The 14,477-nt window shown below is 41.5% G+C and overlaps 1 protein-coding gene across 4 annotated transcripts in view; it reads right to left on the bottom strand.

The window, feature by feature from the left end:
* plxna1b (plexin A1b) overlaps nucleotides 1–14,477 on the bottom strand; it is a 181,396-nt gene that overhangs the window by 18,132 nt on the left and 148,787 nt on the right. For 2 of the 4 annotated variants that reach the window (XM_082534175.1, XM_082534177.1), the window contains exons 15-21: nucleotides 14,246–14,382; nucleotides 11,377–11,544; nucleotides 8,499–8,592; nucleotides 7,236–7,472; nucleotides 5,315–5,458; nucleotides 3,830–4,064; nucleotides 539–687 (exon numbers count right to left, since the gene is read on the bottom strand). In XM_082534175.1, coding sequence (XP_082390301.1) covers nucleotides 539–687; nucleotides 3,830–4,064; nucleotides 5,315–5,458; nucleotides 7,236–7,472; nucleotides 8,499–8,592; nucleotides 11,377–11,544; nucleotides 14,246–14,382 — 1,164 coding nt within the window. The remainder of the gene's footprint in view (nucleotides 1–538; nucleotides 688–3,829; nucleotides 4,065–5,314; nucleotides 5,459–7,235; nucleotides 7,473–8,498; nucleotides 8,593–11,376; nucleotides 11,545–14,245; nucleotides 14,383–14,477) is intronic. The other 2 variants (XM_082534176.1, XM_082534178.1) reach the window with 1 other exon arrangement.

Below are 14,477 nucleotides of genomic sequence, written 5' to 3'. Positions count from 1 at the left end.
GCAGATAGTGAATTCCTCTAAAGCTTGTCTCTGTAGTCATAACCTTATGTGCATGTCAGTGCACCATGCATGCATTTTCCAGGTAAATGCGTGCGTGATACTGTAATGTACAGAGAAATGACAGTGGTACAGGTGCACCTTGCATTACAGTGTCCACAGCGCTTGAGTTCATGTTAGTAATAGAGTGTTTCCTCTTGAGAAACGAACAATAGTAGAGCGGAGTGTGTTTTATTGAACATGTGAACACTGCTTTTTCAGGAGCCTCAAACAGGCTCAGTACTGTAGAGGCAATCTATCACTTGTGCGGAGTCTTAGTGGAGCTCAGACATTGCCCCTCAAAACAGCCACAAAACTAGAGTTTGTCCTGAGAGTTTGGACTTGAACCCTTCTGTCTGATATCTTGGACTAAGATGCAGTTTTAGAAGGTTTGGATTCAGATTGCCTACCTCTAACATGATTTTCAAATCTCACCTACATGAAATCTATGAAACATTCCCTCATCCTGTGTTTGTGTGTGTGCAGGGTGCTCTCTACTGACCCGTACCTCCATCTCCTTGAGAACAGGGTGGTCCTCAATCCCAGGAAAGAGGACCCTCATGGCATAGGTGCGGTAGTCCAGGAAGGGGATTCCTGCTCCATCCAGCTCCTGAGTGAGCTCATGGATGTCCGTCTGCAATTCTGCAAAGGCTGAGAAAAGAAACGGGAAATGCTTACAAATGTATTTTAAGTTCCAAAAGAGAGACACATTTCTCAAGATGAAATAAAGAGCAGACTGCCATATACAAGACTGTTTAGTTGATTTTGATGACACATTTGGTTGGAAGTGGTGCTCTGTGCAGTGTTTAGCATTGTCAGCACTAGCACAACACAAAGGGCTCATTTAAACACACTTAATGACTATGACTTGTCACACTTCTTTCTTATATATCCCAAAACAACCACTGCTTAATAGATGTAAAATACATCTGTTCATCTGCAAAAACATTGCGGAAGCATTTTCCTGGAAAACTGAGACATTCTGATTGGTATTTATTAAGTACTGGATGGGGTCGAATAGGATAAAAACGATAAAAAACAAACAAAAAAACTACTAAGGGGTAAAGCTGGGCATTAAAGATTTAAAGGTGTTTATTACTATGTTAAATACTTTCAATTTATATTTTTAAATAGTCAGAAATTGGGGAAAAAACATGCAGAAAAGAGAACCATAGTTTTCAAAATAATCACACTTAAGATCTTGGCTTGTCATGCCATCAATCTGATGTTTGGAAACATTCCTGAGGAGGAACAGAAAAAAGGAACATGGATGATATGAAGAGAAGGTGGAGGTGTCTCAAAGAGCAGCAGTGAAAAGCAGCCTTATGGGATCACTCTGTGCTAAGAGTGCAAAGAAAGAGAGAGGGAGAGATGGCTGATAGAGAAAGTATTCTGGAGCTGCTCAGTGGCTGGAGGGGAGTTCAGGATGCAGTTGCACACATGGCAAGCCTGTGAGTACACACACATTATATACACCGCCACCTCTCATGCTTGTATTCCCGCACACACCCACACACACACACAGTTTTTCTGTTGTACCCCACAGCTGAACACATAACCTTGTGCCCAGATGATTTATGTGAACGCACATGTCAATGTTTTCACACTTTTTCCATTCCCACAAAGTGTGTGTTCTGACCCCATTCTGTATACTCCACTGGCTTCACGAGCCACATCTAGAGGGAAAATATGGGATCAAATCCATTCTCTCACACATCACATACAATAGTGTATACAGCTAATGGTTTTGGTGGACTGCCCCAAATCTATTTTATAAACATAAAACTCCCTTGAGGTAGAAAATATACAGCTATATGGTTCTATTAGCACAGCTCTGTGTGTGTGTGTGTGCGCCATATAGCATCATCCAAAATACACTAACACATGGAAACACAACTCAAACAAATAACGAAGCAAAGCCCAGACTAACAGATGGCTTGTGTCACCCTGTCCCTCTCTTCTAATCTCTTTTCTCCCTCCCTTCCTCCTTTCAAAGTGACATCTTAGAGGTCACCTTTCTCCCCCTTATGGTTACCTCCTCTTAACTACATCCTTCCATCTTTCTCTCATTTATCCGTTTAGTTTCCTTCTCCACCTCTCAGCATTATTCTACACAACTCTCTTTGCAAGCCTATAATGTTTTAGTTGATCTCCTGGCTAAGCCTTTCTTGATAGAAGGACTTTATTTCCATCATTCCTTATTCATCTCAAATAGTCCCTTCTCTCCATGTTGTCCTCTTATTTGTCCACCCAGCTCCGTCTGCCACTACATATTTATCTAGCATCCTCCATCTTCCCATCCAAGCACACACTCTCTCCATTTTGAAATTTGTTCTCCGATATTTCTTTTCTCTTCATTTTCCCACCCCTTGCATAATCTTCCTGTCCATTTCTTCTTCTTCTGCCTCCCATCTACTCCCATGACTTGTTTGCTATATTTATCTCCCTCACTCTCCTCCCACTCCAAATCTGCCCTCTTGTCTTCCAGACAGTACTGACAGAGAGGGACAGACGGGGTCAGGGCACATGGACTCACTTCTACACACTCCAGCCAATCACAGTATGACCTGCAATGTGAGTTTAGGTCTGTGTGATTGGAGGTAGTTGCAAAAGAGCAGGATGTAAAGATGCGAGCATCGGGTGAGATGAAGGAATAGCACGCAAAGGAAAAAAACAAACCACAAAATCATCCTCTGAACAGATGACTGACAGTTAATACTCAAGGAAACTAATCAGATAATCCCAGGTTGTGGCCACAGTAAATCAATTATCATAAATCAGCATAAATAAAGCTATTGCGTACCAATCTTTTTTTTGTTTTTTTTCCTTTTTTACATTAAGACCTGGCTCCTACATGACCCACAATGCAACTTGGCCACATGTACTTTATCCAGATATTCAGGTGTGGTATTAAATCTCCCTTGACACTATAAAAATGCAACTGACCTCTGAATGAAAATTTATATTTTTATATTTAATAAAAGCACAACAAGTCAGTGGAATGAGTAACAATAAATTTATGACATACCTACTATATTTGACATTCACTAAAGAAATGCAACAAGTGAAGTGATCTCAAATTCAAACGCATTGCAATGATCAGAGTTATCAGTATTCCCCTTCCCTTTCTCCCCATCTGCTTTTCTCTCTCTCCTGCCAGACAAACCCACAACAGCATCAGCAGCTTCTCACTCAATCCATGCCGTCTCCAGCCAAATGAATATATGCTAATGTATTGGTGTGTAAGTTTCTCTCCATCTCTCCCCCCGGTTCAGCAGTTGCCAAACCACTCCTTCCTTACAATCTCACACTTCTGTGCCCTGTCTCTATCTAACCTCCATCTAGCCCTCCCCCTCTCAGTGTGGATGGTAGCGAGGCCAGCCAGGCAGCTCTCTCATGGGGTGGAGAGCCAACATCTGGTGGCTGGCTCAGATCAAAGTAGTCCTCTGGAAACACACCAATACCCAAGCTCGCGCATACACACACACACACACACACACGCACCGCTGCCACCTAACAGCGGAGGGACAGTTGGCAGTGAGAGTGAGGGGGAAATAGAGAGCGGGAGAGAGAAATGGATAGGACTACTGAATGGAAGTTGTTCAGCTTTTTAGGTAAGCTGCAGTGTGGGAGAGATTTGGGGGCATGGGAGTTATTTGTGAAGAAAGATGAGAGAAGTATGTGGGAAGAGAAATAGAAAGAAACAAGGAAATACCAACATAATAAAAGTGGGTTTTCTCGTTTTGAGTGGCTAGCATCACACCCCTGACACACAGGTTTTGTTTGGACTCACCTTCCTTGCACTCAAGGGCCACCCTAGACTCCAGGTTGTCCATCTGCAGCTGTAATCGCTTTAGAGTGCGGTCGGCATCCCGCGACTTCCTCTTATAAGCAATCAAAACCACAATGATAACCAGCAGGAGCAGTCCACCTCCTCCTCCAATACCAATGATGGCAGGCAGGGTGAGAAGGCTGTCTGAGTAGATCTGCAGTGTCCCTGGTGAGTATTCAAAGCCTCCAACACGCACCTACGAAATAGACACATTCAGAGGAGTATACTATTTTGCCTGGAGAGCAGGCGCATGAAAGACAGCACACACTTACTCAGAACAAAAGCAGATTGGTTGGGACAGTATGTGAAAGAGAGATGCTGCAAACTACTTTTCTTTTTATCAGCTAAGAAATAAATTAGCTGTGTTACAGGTTTGAGGAGCTATGTATGACTCTCGCACTGTGTAACTGAAACAATCACAAATGTATCCCACATGATGATTTTAGCCCTACGATACAATTAAAATGTATTTCAAATTTTATGTTGGCAAATCAAGTTGTGCTAAGTAAAGCCAAGGGCAGGCTAAAATCCCCCAAAACTCTTTACATGTCTGTCATATCTGTGCTTTGAGACAATTTTTTGGGAATGAGCAAAAGAACATATAGCTTTAGACACACACACACACACACACACACACACACACACACACACACACACACACACACACACACACACACACACACACACTTCTTGCTGACAGAAAATGGGAATTTAAAAACCCAACAACATTTGGATAGGTTTCTTTTCCTCTTCTTTATCCTCCTTTTATTTCATCTTTAACTGGCTTAAGTCTATGAAATAGCAAATAGAGGAGGGTAAAAATAGACAGACCTATCACATCCACTAGGCATTTTTTGGTTTCTATTGAATATCAATACTATTGAAATCTGAAGGAGGATACCAGCCAAAACCAGACTGATCAAAAGCCTCTAAGACATAAATACAGTTGCAAATGCTGCCAGCGTATAAGAGAAGGGATACGTGTGTTCATCTGCTTGCAGCTATATGAATGGGTAAAGGAAATCTAGAGTAATTGAAGAGATTTAAGTCTGATGGGTGGGGAAGAAAGAATGAGATGAATGAATAAAAAGGCAGGAAGTGGATTGACATTAAAGAAGGGTGATGAATAGGCACAGTGGAAACAGCAGAGGGAACAGGGGCTGCAGCGGAAAATAGGAGAAATGTGAAAGCCAGATGCACCAGCAATGGAATGAATTACAAAAAAACCCCTAAATGAAGCAGGTTGATGAAATAACAGGTACTATTTAACACAGGATCAATATAACTTAGAGAGAGATGATGTTCAGGTTTTGTAAAGCCAAATCCTTAAACCTGAATGACACAGTGATCTGCTCAGATTGTGATAAGTCAGGGGTGGAAGAGAGAGACACAGCGCGCAAACGGAAAACATTACAGAAATGTAGATAGACCTGAAGTTTCACTCACAGTGACTTTGTGTTCTCCGGTCAGATTAGGCCATTCGCAGAGCAGCTGGCTCTCAGACAGGGTGAGAATGCAGGGCGTCTCCCCGATCAGCACTGTGTAGTTCAGCTTAGCATTTCCTGGGGCTGCAGGAATTAGGTTACGACCCTGGAAACAGACACACTTATGTTACTTACACACAGTCAAGTCTATGGTGGTTGATATAAACAGAGAAACTATACAAAAGCAACATAGTTGGAGCCATGACCACGGTAAAACAAACACTTGTCTCTGATTGGCTCCGAGGTATATGTCAACAGTTCATCCACTGCCCGATGTGCAAGGTGCTGTAAAATGTAGGTAACCATAGCAACAGCACTTCTGATGCTGCCAGATAATACCTCTCAGAGAAACCAACTAAAATCACGAGTTAAACTGTCTGCAAATATGACTATTACTGTGATTTTTGTGAGGTCCCAACCTGTTTTCCTTTAATCTAACACACTAACACTCGTGGTGTTTTTTCATTGATTCAGCTGAGGGCTTACATCACAGCGAGCTGTCGAAAGACTCAAAAAAAATGTGTTGGTTGCATTAAAAGTATTGAGTCCAGTAAATAAATCTCTGTTTGCTTCTGTGCCATCTTCACCTACCCTTCCTCATGCTCTCCATGCTTTCCAAAGAGGGAGAATTAATTGCTGGAAAGTTTTGATGGACTTCTAATTTGTCTGCAATTATTTAATAGGATGCCATTTCTTTGCAGCTTATTTCTGCAGCTTTTTTTTTCCTTTTTTAACCAGGAGCATGGCAAGGCAATCAGAGCATTTCATTATGGTGATATTTAAAGTTACAGAGGAGAGACTCATGAATCTTAATTCTAAAACTCCACCCAGATTGGCTGAGAGAAAAAAGGTTTTAGTTTTCCATGAAATTGCGTGATAATTTCCTCCCTCGTTCCTGAAAGCCTTTGAAGTTCAAGGGGAGAGGTGACATGACAAAAGGCAGCATAAGTGGGAGGGGTAAATTCGCTCTGGATTCAAATGCGCGCTGCCTCTATGGCTTAGAGTAAACATGTCTATGAAGTCTCTCTTTAGAAGTTATCGTATAAAATCTGCGCAGGTGGCACAGCAATGCATGGGCCCACTTTATAAACATTATTTCCCTTTGCAACTGATTTTGAAAAGCAACTTAAAAGCAACTCTTTTTTTTTTAAAATGTCTCTAAAACCCAATGGAGACAGCAGGTGGAGAAATCACATCTCTCGAAGCTGACACATGTAAAAGAACGACGTGTTGAAAGAAACGCGAGAAAAAGGCGAAAGGGAAGAGCCTATACAGAAATGTCTGGAGCAAATCACCTCAAATGCACATCAGTGTCTTATCAGCTGCACTGGAAGCTGACTGGGAGGCATCTGGTTATATTTTTTCAATATCTATTTGAGAGATTGATTTGTTAACACTGTTGACAATACTCGATATTACTAGCACACTGCTACATGTATCTGCCGTTACTGTTTTCTTGTATGTCAAGTGAATGCCAGCACTCAACTAACCTTTTATCCTCGAGTCCTGGGATATGGGCACATTAATCCCTCACCTTTAAAGGGTAACCTTTCGTAAAAAGCTTTAATACTAAATAATTACAAACTCAATTCATAACATATTTCTCCACCCATTCCAGGTAAACTATGTGAAAGAGGAGACACAGGCACAAAGAAAGTGATGCAAGAAGAGACCGATGAGGCTAAAACAAGATAGAAAACATTATTAGAATGACTCAAGAACAAAAAGAGGCATAAAGAAGACAAAGGGTTTAGTGGAAAAAAGAAAAAAAAAAGTCAAGAGCAAAGTCAAGAATAAAAAGACAAAGAATGTGATGGATGTAAAGTAAAGTCAGGCTGAACAAGGCCAAAACAGATCAATGCTAAGAGCACAAGGCAATTTACCTTGAGTATGAGTGGTGAGCTGGGCTTCAGCTCCAGCATGCCGGTGGGGCTCAGAGGTTCAAACACAGGGTCCGGGTGGTAGCTAAAAGTCTCGTTTACCACCAGCAAAGAGCGCACGTCATCCATGACAAAGCCAATCTCATCAGGACTGCTGCCCACATCCGAGAAGCCCTTGTCAGATCCAGCCACAGAGGGCGCCAGACACACCATTACGGTGTTGTTGAGGACCGTACAATTCTGGTAAGAGAACATAGAGTGGGGACAGGTGATGAATAAATTAGGAATGCAGGAGGAAAAAAGTAAAAGGAGAAAAGACCAAAGAAAATGAGAAGAAGTTCAGATTGAGAGGGTGATTTATTTCCTATTTAACAACCTTTCTACTTTGTTTAAAATGCCATTTTGGAATGAAATTAAAACAGGTAATTGTTTTAATCTTTGAATAAAACATATGTTAATTCAAGCGTAATCAATAATATTTATAAGAGCTAAAACACAGGTATATGGTGTGAGTGATTAAGTGTCTCAGTAATAACATAATGAGGAAGAGGCTGGTTTAATAACATCAGTGTTGTAATCAGTGTTGATATCATCTGGAAATTTGCCGCGGGGCACGACACTTAAATCAGTCACCGTAGAACAAATTAGACTGTAATGGCAGAGAATCTGGAGAGGTCAACCTGGAGCTGATAACACAATACAGCAAGAGAGACCTTTGCTGATAACGCAGCATGTCATAGCCATGCATTATGTGCCATATGACGCATACTGAAGCTGGAGGCAAGACATAAAGCACAACTGTTTTTATAGATCAATAGATGCATTAACCAAGAAAAATAAAAATGGTTGCAGAGAGGTGAGACAAGGGAACAACAATGGATATTGTTACTTTTAGCTAAGAGTGGGAGTGGGAAAAAGGTTAGCTAAGCCCCATGGTGCTAGGTGAAGAGAGGGGGATTTGCCAGAGCTACTTTATTGCTGGTTGACATTTCAAAGGTTAAACTGCTAAAAGGAAATTCAACATCAAAAACAAACAGAAAATGGGCCCTTGGCTGGTTGACCGATGGGTCAGGTGTGTGAGTCTGTGTCCCAGGAGTGTGTGTGCGCGCTATCATCACCTTTTTTTCATGGATAAGGAGAGGGAGCCAGCATCAAGACAGTGTGAATGAGAGACCTGCAGTCTATATGGGCTTTAGTCCACCTTACTTGTCCAATCAATGCATTTATAATGAGAAATAAAGTGTTTACAGGTGTGCAAGCACTCACATTTTCCGACTTGGCAGCTCCGTACTTGGCTCTCATTTTCGGCTCCTTGATGGTGGCCAGATTAGTTCCAGTAATGGTCAATTTGGTTCCTCCACTAAAAAAAAAAAAAAGAAAAGAAAGATGAACATAAAGTTAATCAAGACAAAAGGAGAAAACAAACAACCAATAAAAATATAATACATTCTCTGTGGGAGCAAAGAGTGCCCTCCAGTTGGTGATTCGCCATTCGTCACTCCTGCTGTAGTCTTTCACTCACTTAATCATGGAGGCTGACTTTAAGGAAATGATTTCTCTGATGTTCAAAGTGTGTTTAAACAGCTACACAGGCTGCAGTAAAGAACAAGTAACTTTGTAGCATTACACATGAGAACCTGAAGCTTCTGGCCTCCCAATACCAGCCTGAGACCCAGGGGACGTTATCAGAGTGTACCGAAACTGCAAAGCGGTATGAGATATACATGGCAAAGCAACAGTGTCAGTGATCTGACATTTTCTGTAACCTTTACACCTGTGACCTATTCAGATCTATGTGACGCTGAATAGTAGAGACATAGCTAATACGGGTGTGGGGCCTATTCCCCTACAATGCCTTCTCGTCAGCCTCTGCTGGCCTGCGATGCTGAACTTTATCTGATGTGAGGTGTTCTGACAGGAGCTAAATAAGTTAGCATACAACTAGCATAGAAAGCTGGAGTAGAGAAGCAAAACACAGCTATTGTGTGTACACAAAGACACACGCATAAAAATACAAATCATATACTCAATCATATTTCACACATTTTGCAAAAGGCTAGGACTCAAAAAAAAGAAGTGCCACAGCACTGTTTAAGTGAAACTGTTGAACAGGAAGCAAGTGCAGGTATGGAGGTGAGGGCAGTCTCGGGGCCTGAAGTAACACTATCCCTCAGAGGGTGATGGGGCTTGAGGAGCTAGGAGGACGAGAAAACTGCCTGAGGCGAGAAAGTTTACCGCTTTTCAGAGACTTAAAGGTACTAAATGAGGCTGAACAGTGTCTGCTGTAAAAAGTGGGCAAAGTTATTTTTATGTTTTACAGTTAGTTTCACGTGTTGATGGAAGAACAGAAAATTCTGTTGTCGAGGTATAAGGCAACGCAAAAAAGTCCGTCTGCGGTAAGACTATTTCTATGAGGATCATCATTTCCATAGATATAGTGCAAACTACATGATGTACTGTGTACACTGTCCTACTCTGTGTAAACATCCTGTAGTGTCCTGCAACTGCTACAAAGCCATGTATGTGTGCGGTTAATCCAAGAAACTCCTCCTGAAAGAGTGAGAACAAAAAACTCTGTAGTCAAATTTGTGAGAATGAGCACTCTTTGCAAGAGCTCCAGGAAGAGGGTCACCAAAGGGGACACAGCGACAGCATAGCTTGATAAATAAAAAAATGAAAAAATGAAAAACACAAATGGCCCAGAGAAGCATGCGACTGCTACTCTGGGAGCACTGACTGAAACACCAAACACAAGCCGATTGTTAAGGTTATTTAGCCCCAAGGCTGACGACAGTGCCTTCTCCTATCCTCAACCTTTCATTCATTCCACTCCAAATTAGACTCCTTTTCCACTCACACCTGTTTCACATGATGAAAGATTTAGAAGTAAGAAGTGGAGTAAGAGCTGATACTTCAAAATAAATATCTGAGATATAAGATAATTTACTATGCCTTATCCTGAAAAGCTTTTTATGTGAACTGTCTGCACAAAGTACAGTTACTTTTGAAAAACAACTTAATACTGACAAATCTGAACGAAAGGCGAACATTATTTAACTTGCTGAGCATCTTGGAGCAACTGTGTTTAGATTATGAGATGCAATGTTTATTGGTTTTTCATTCAGGATTTACTTTTGAACATGTTTTCAGAGCTGTAAATGAACTTTTATTTAGTCATTTTAATTAAAGCAGCAGGAAAACACCTACCAAAACTTACACATGTGACAAAATAATTGGAACCACTACAGTACGTTTGAAGTAAATGAGAGAGTCAACAGTGTGAGTGTGTTTTGGTGTGTTTGCTGGCTTCATTTCTCAGCTGAGAAGTATGGGAGTTTCTAGGTCATGCTAGTAAGCCCATTAGCATGTGGACGCTTTTTTCCCCCCTCTCTCTCCACAACACAGCTTGTGTTTGAAGAGGAAATCTTCCTGTGGCTATGTAGACTCATTTCAGTAAGTCAAGTAATATTTACAGATACATCTCTGCTGCAGCTCATCAACTAGCAGCACTGCATCAGGAGTCTCCTTGACTGCTGTTCCTGCTCTCAAAGATTTGCTTTAGAAACATAAAGATAAACTGAATAAATAATATGTTTAGAAAAGTAAAACAAGTGTGACAACGGTGAGGGAATACGCTCTCCACAAAGTTCACATTTCAGAGTAGTTGAAAAAAAGCCAATAATTTGCTCTAGTCATCACCGGTGATTAATAATGTATTCATGCGTTTGTATTTGTTTTGTTCTGTAGCTCTAGGTTCATCAAGCAGAATTGCAGATAAAACACTGTATTGATATAAATTATAGATAAGGAAATCATCACATGATATGCTGATGCATTATACAGTGAATGTTTGATAGTTCGCCATATGAACGAGTGAGCAAAACATTAAAAATACAGTAACTCATGACAATACACCTCCATTTTCTAACAAGTGCTCTAAAATATTCAGTGTTTATCACCTTCAGGGTTGGAAGACACTATGTAAACAATGAGAATTAATTGATAACTCAAATATAAGACTGCATTGTCTTTGCTCTTCTATACAACACAGAAAAACAAAAACAAAAAAACAAACATGAATCCAAAATGTTCAACTATGTTGTCCTGGAAGCAGCACAGGGAAAAGCTCTGATTGGTTCCTTACCTGGCGATACTCCAGTCAGGCTCGATCTTCAGGATAGTAGGATCTTCTGTGTAGCTGAACTTGACCTCTGGGTTTCTCAGCTCAGCAGCATTTATGTCCACCATGACAGGTGTCTGGCCCGTGGCCTGGCCTGCTGGGGTTACACATACTATCTCCTTGGCGCTCCGCCTGAAAGTGAGGGAGATATAAGAGAAGACAAGAGAAAAGGAAGTCACAGGCTAAGGTGTGTCTCATAGTGATTGAGTTAAAGATTAATACTAATAGTTCCTGGAAACAATGAGTTTTTAGGCACCCCAAACAGAAAAACACAATTACACAGGAAGGAAACTCTTGTTCATCCTTTTAATTACTTGTAACACAGACACGGCGGTGACTGTCATACATCCACAAGGCCAACATCTTTCAGTCTGTCCAGCCCTGGTTTCGTCAGCCTGAATCATACACTGTTGTACTTCAAAGCCCTCACACTCTCCCTCTCTCTGTCCGTCTCTCCTTCCCTCCTTTGCTTTCTCTGGCTAACAGATCTGAAGTGGCAGATCAGGCTGGTTGTCTCTCTGTGTGATGTAACTCCCTCCCTTGCAGACAGCCAGCCAGCTGTGACCTGCTGTGAAACTTTGCGCTGCTGCCAGAAACTTTGTGCTCCACTCCACTGGCTCATTCCACTTTCCCCTCCCCATCGAGGGAAGACACTGCTGGAAGAGAAGCGGTGGGGATGGCAACCTATGTGGGCATACCTGTGTACGTGCACAGTGTGTTGATCAAGTGTACTGTGTAGAGGGTTTGTGAATTTCCATATAAATGCTGTTCACAGGCAGAAGATTAACACTTACTCGGGGTGTAAGTATGCTTTTTGTGTCAGTCGACGTCTGCCAACGCCCTACAAAGCACTCAAAGAATGTGCAAAAGGTTGCGCGTATGAGTGGTGCAGACACGGAGGCAGGTGGGACAGTATGAAATTTTGAACATGAGAAGAGCAAGCTGATCTGTACACAGATCCTCCCCCACTATCCGCTGTGGAAATAAAATCCACATAAAACAGAAGATGGAGAAGATGAAAGAACAAAAATCCATTTTTGCGTCTTTACTGGGATTTCGGGTGGGGTTTGGCAACTGAACAAGAACGGACATATTGGGAGTCTTTGTCCCAGGAGGAAATTTTATTTTATTTCCTTTTACAGGGTCCTCAGAGGGAAATGCTGCTGAAGAGGGGATGAAGACAGATGGGAAAAACTGAAGGACGAATGGAAAAAAGAAAAAAGAAAAAAAAAGGTTTTTCACATTCCACTAGTGCTGTGTTTCCATGGAAACAGTTTTCACAACGCTGTCACTGTCAAGAGTGCCAGTGGTGCCGCGTACGTATTTTTGACAAGGTTGCGGCCACACAAAAGAAGCCAGAAGGGGACACAGAAAGGAAAAAGGAAAGAAAAGGGGTTGCACAGGGAGATAAGAGGATGAGTGACTCGGGGTAAATAGGTTTTGATTAAAGCAGAGGCCCCACTGAATACAAAGACACATTAAAGAGATAGACTCAACCAGTTCATTACTTTGGCCATAAAGGTTATTGCTGCTCAGTGAATGAAAGGCCAAGACTATTATGTTCACCTTTCTCGGGATGTGCTACAGAGCTTTAAATTGGCCTCTACTTTTGCTTTTGATATGATATAAAAAGAACTTGATGGGTCCAAGCTTATTAGTTTAACCTGTCACTTGTTGCCTAAGAGAACGGAACCACTACAATAAAAAAACACCACTCTAAAGCAAAGAAACAAGAAAAGTGGAAACAAGGAGTATTCCTATACCACTTCCTATCTGACAAACATAACCTCCATAAGGAAGCTTCCATCAGATAAACCTTTTCAGTATATATGCGATTGTTTTAGGGAACTAACAATCTTTTCTGTGATGTTTTCTTGTGCCATCTGCCAGACACCATACATGATTGGATTTAGTTCAGAGCCCAGTTTTTTGTGAGTCTGCCAGCAAGAGACTCAAAGAAACAATGGAGTTCTTGGCTAGGGGAATTAGAGTCATATCAAATTGGATCAATGTCTCCTCTCCTTGAAATCCAAACACAACCTCTTGCAGACTGAGTGACAAGTGAAGATAGCAGAGAAAGATCATTCCAAAAACTAAAAAGGTGGGAGAAAAATTACATATTTCAAACATCGGTTCAAAGCAGCAAAATGTAAGTTACCAATTACCAGCAACACCATATCATTCCTTTTAAATTATAGTCATATCTTTGAGAAAATGTGGGCCATGCACTTAAGCCATCCACAGCAGAAGTGAACAACGATATCGGCTTCACTGGGAAAGGCTACACTGTCATCCTGCTGGGAATTACAGCACTGCAGGTCATCCTGTTACTCGCTGCTTTTGCTAGTCCTGCACAAATCGAAGGCACTGACCAGGGAAGAATGTCATACATTAAAAACAGGGAATAACTACAATTACTAAACGCAGCAAACGGTGGGAAAAGTTGGCAAAAAACAGTAGCAGATGTAGGCAAAATATTCTGCATTACATGGCTATTATTTGTCTAAAGAGCAGAAATAAAACAGCTACACTTTAACCCAGTAAATCAGTAGTAAATCTGCAAACATTTGTTACAACATCTTGAAACGGTAAGGCCAAATGGTTCCTCTTCACTGTTTGGAGAGCTTTAATCAACATGGTCCCCTGCCTGCACAGCAGCACAACACAAATTTAAACTGTCATTTTCTTAGAAAAATCAGCCTCTATAAAAACCTTACATAAACAAGAGTTCTGTGACTTTGTTGTAAACTGCCCCCCCAAAAAATCTTCAGGTTGAAACACTTGAACTAAAAGAATATACTGTAGATACTCCAAGCACTCTGGATTAACTCACCTCTCGAAACGGCAGGGGTGAAGTCCAATCTTCACAGACACAGCGCTGCCCGCGTTGAGATGACTGCCATCAATAGTGATCCTTGTTCCTCCAGATAGCGGCCCGGTGGAAGGATGGACTCGTGAAAAATATGGGGACTAAAGAGGGACACAGACAGAGGCCGAGCAAGTTAAGCGTCACTTATCGACTGGACTGTGGCTGCCAAATACATGTGTTACAATCATCCAAAAAC

Source organism: Aulonocara stuartgranti (genome assembly GCF_965226115.1).
Source record: "Aulonocara stuartgranti genome assembly, chromosome: 5".
NCBI lineage: Eukaryota > Metazoa > Chordata > Actinopteri > Cichliformes > Cichlidae > Aulonocara > Aulonocara stuartgranti.
Note: the sequence above shows the minus strand (reverse complement) of the source record. Positions and strands in the feature narration are given on the sequence as shown.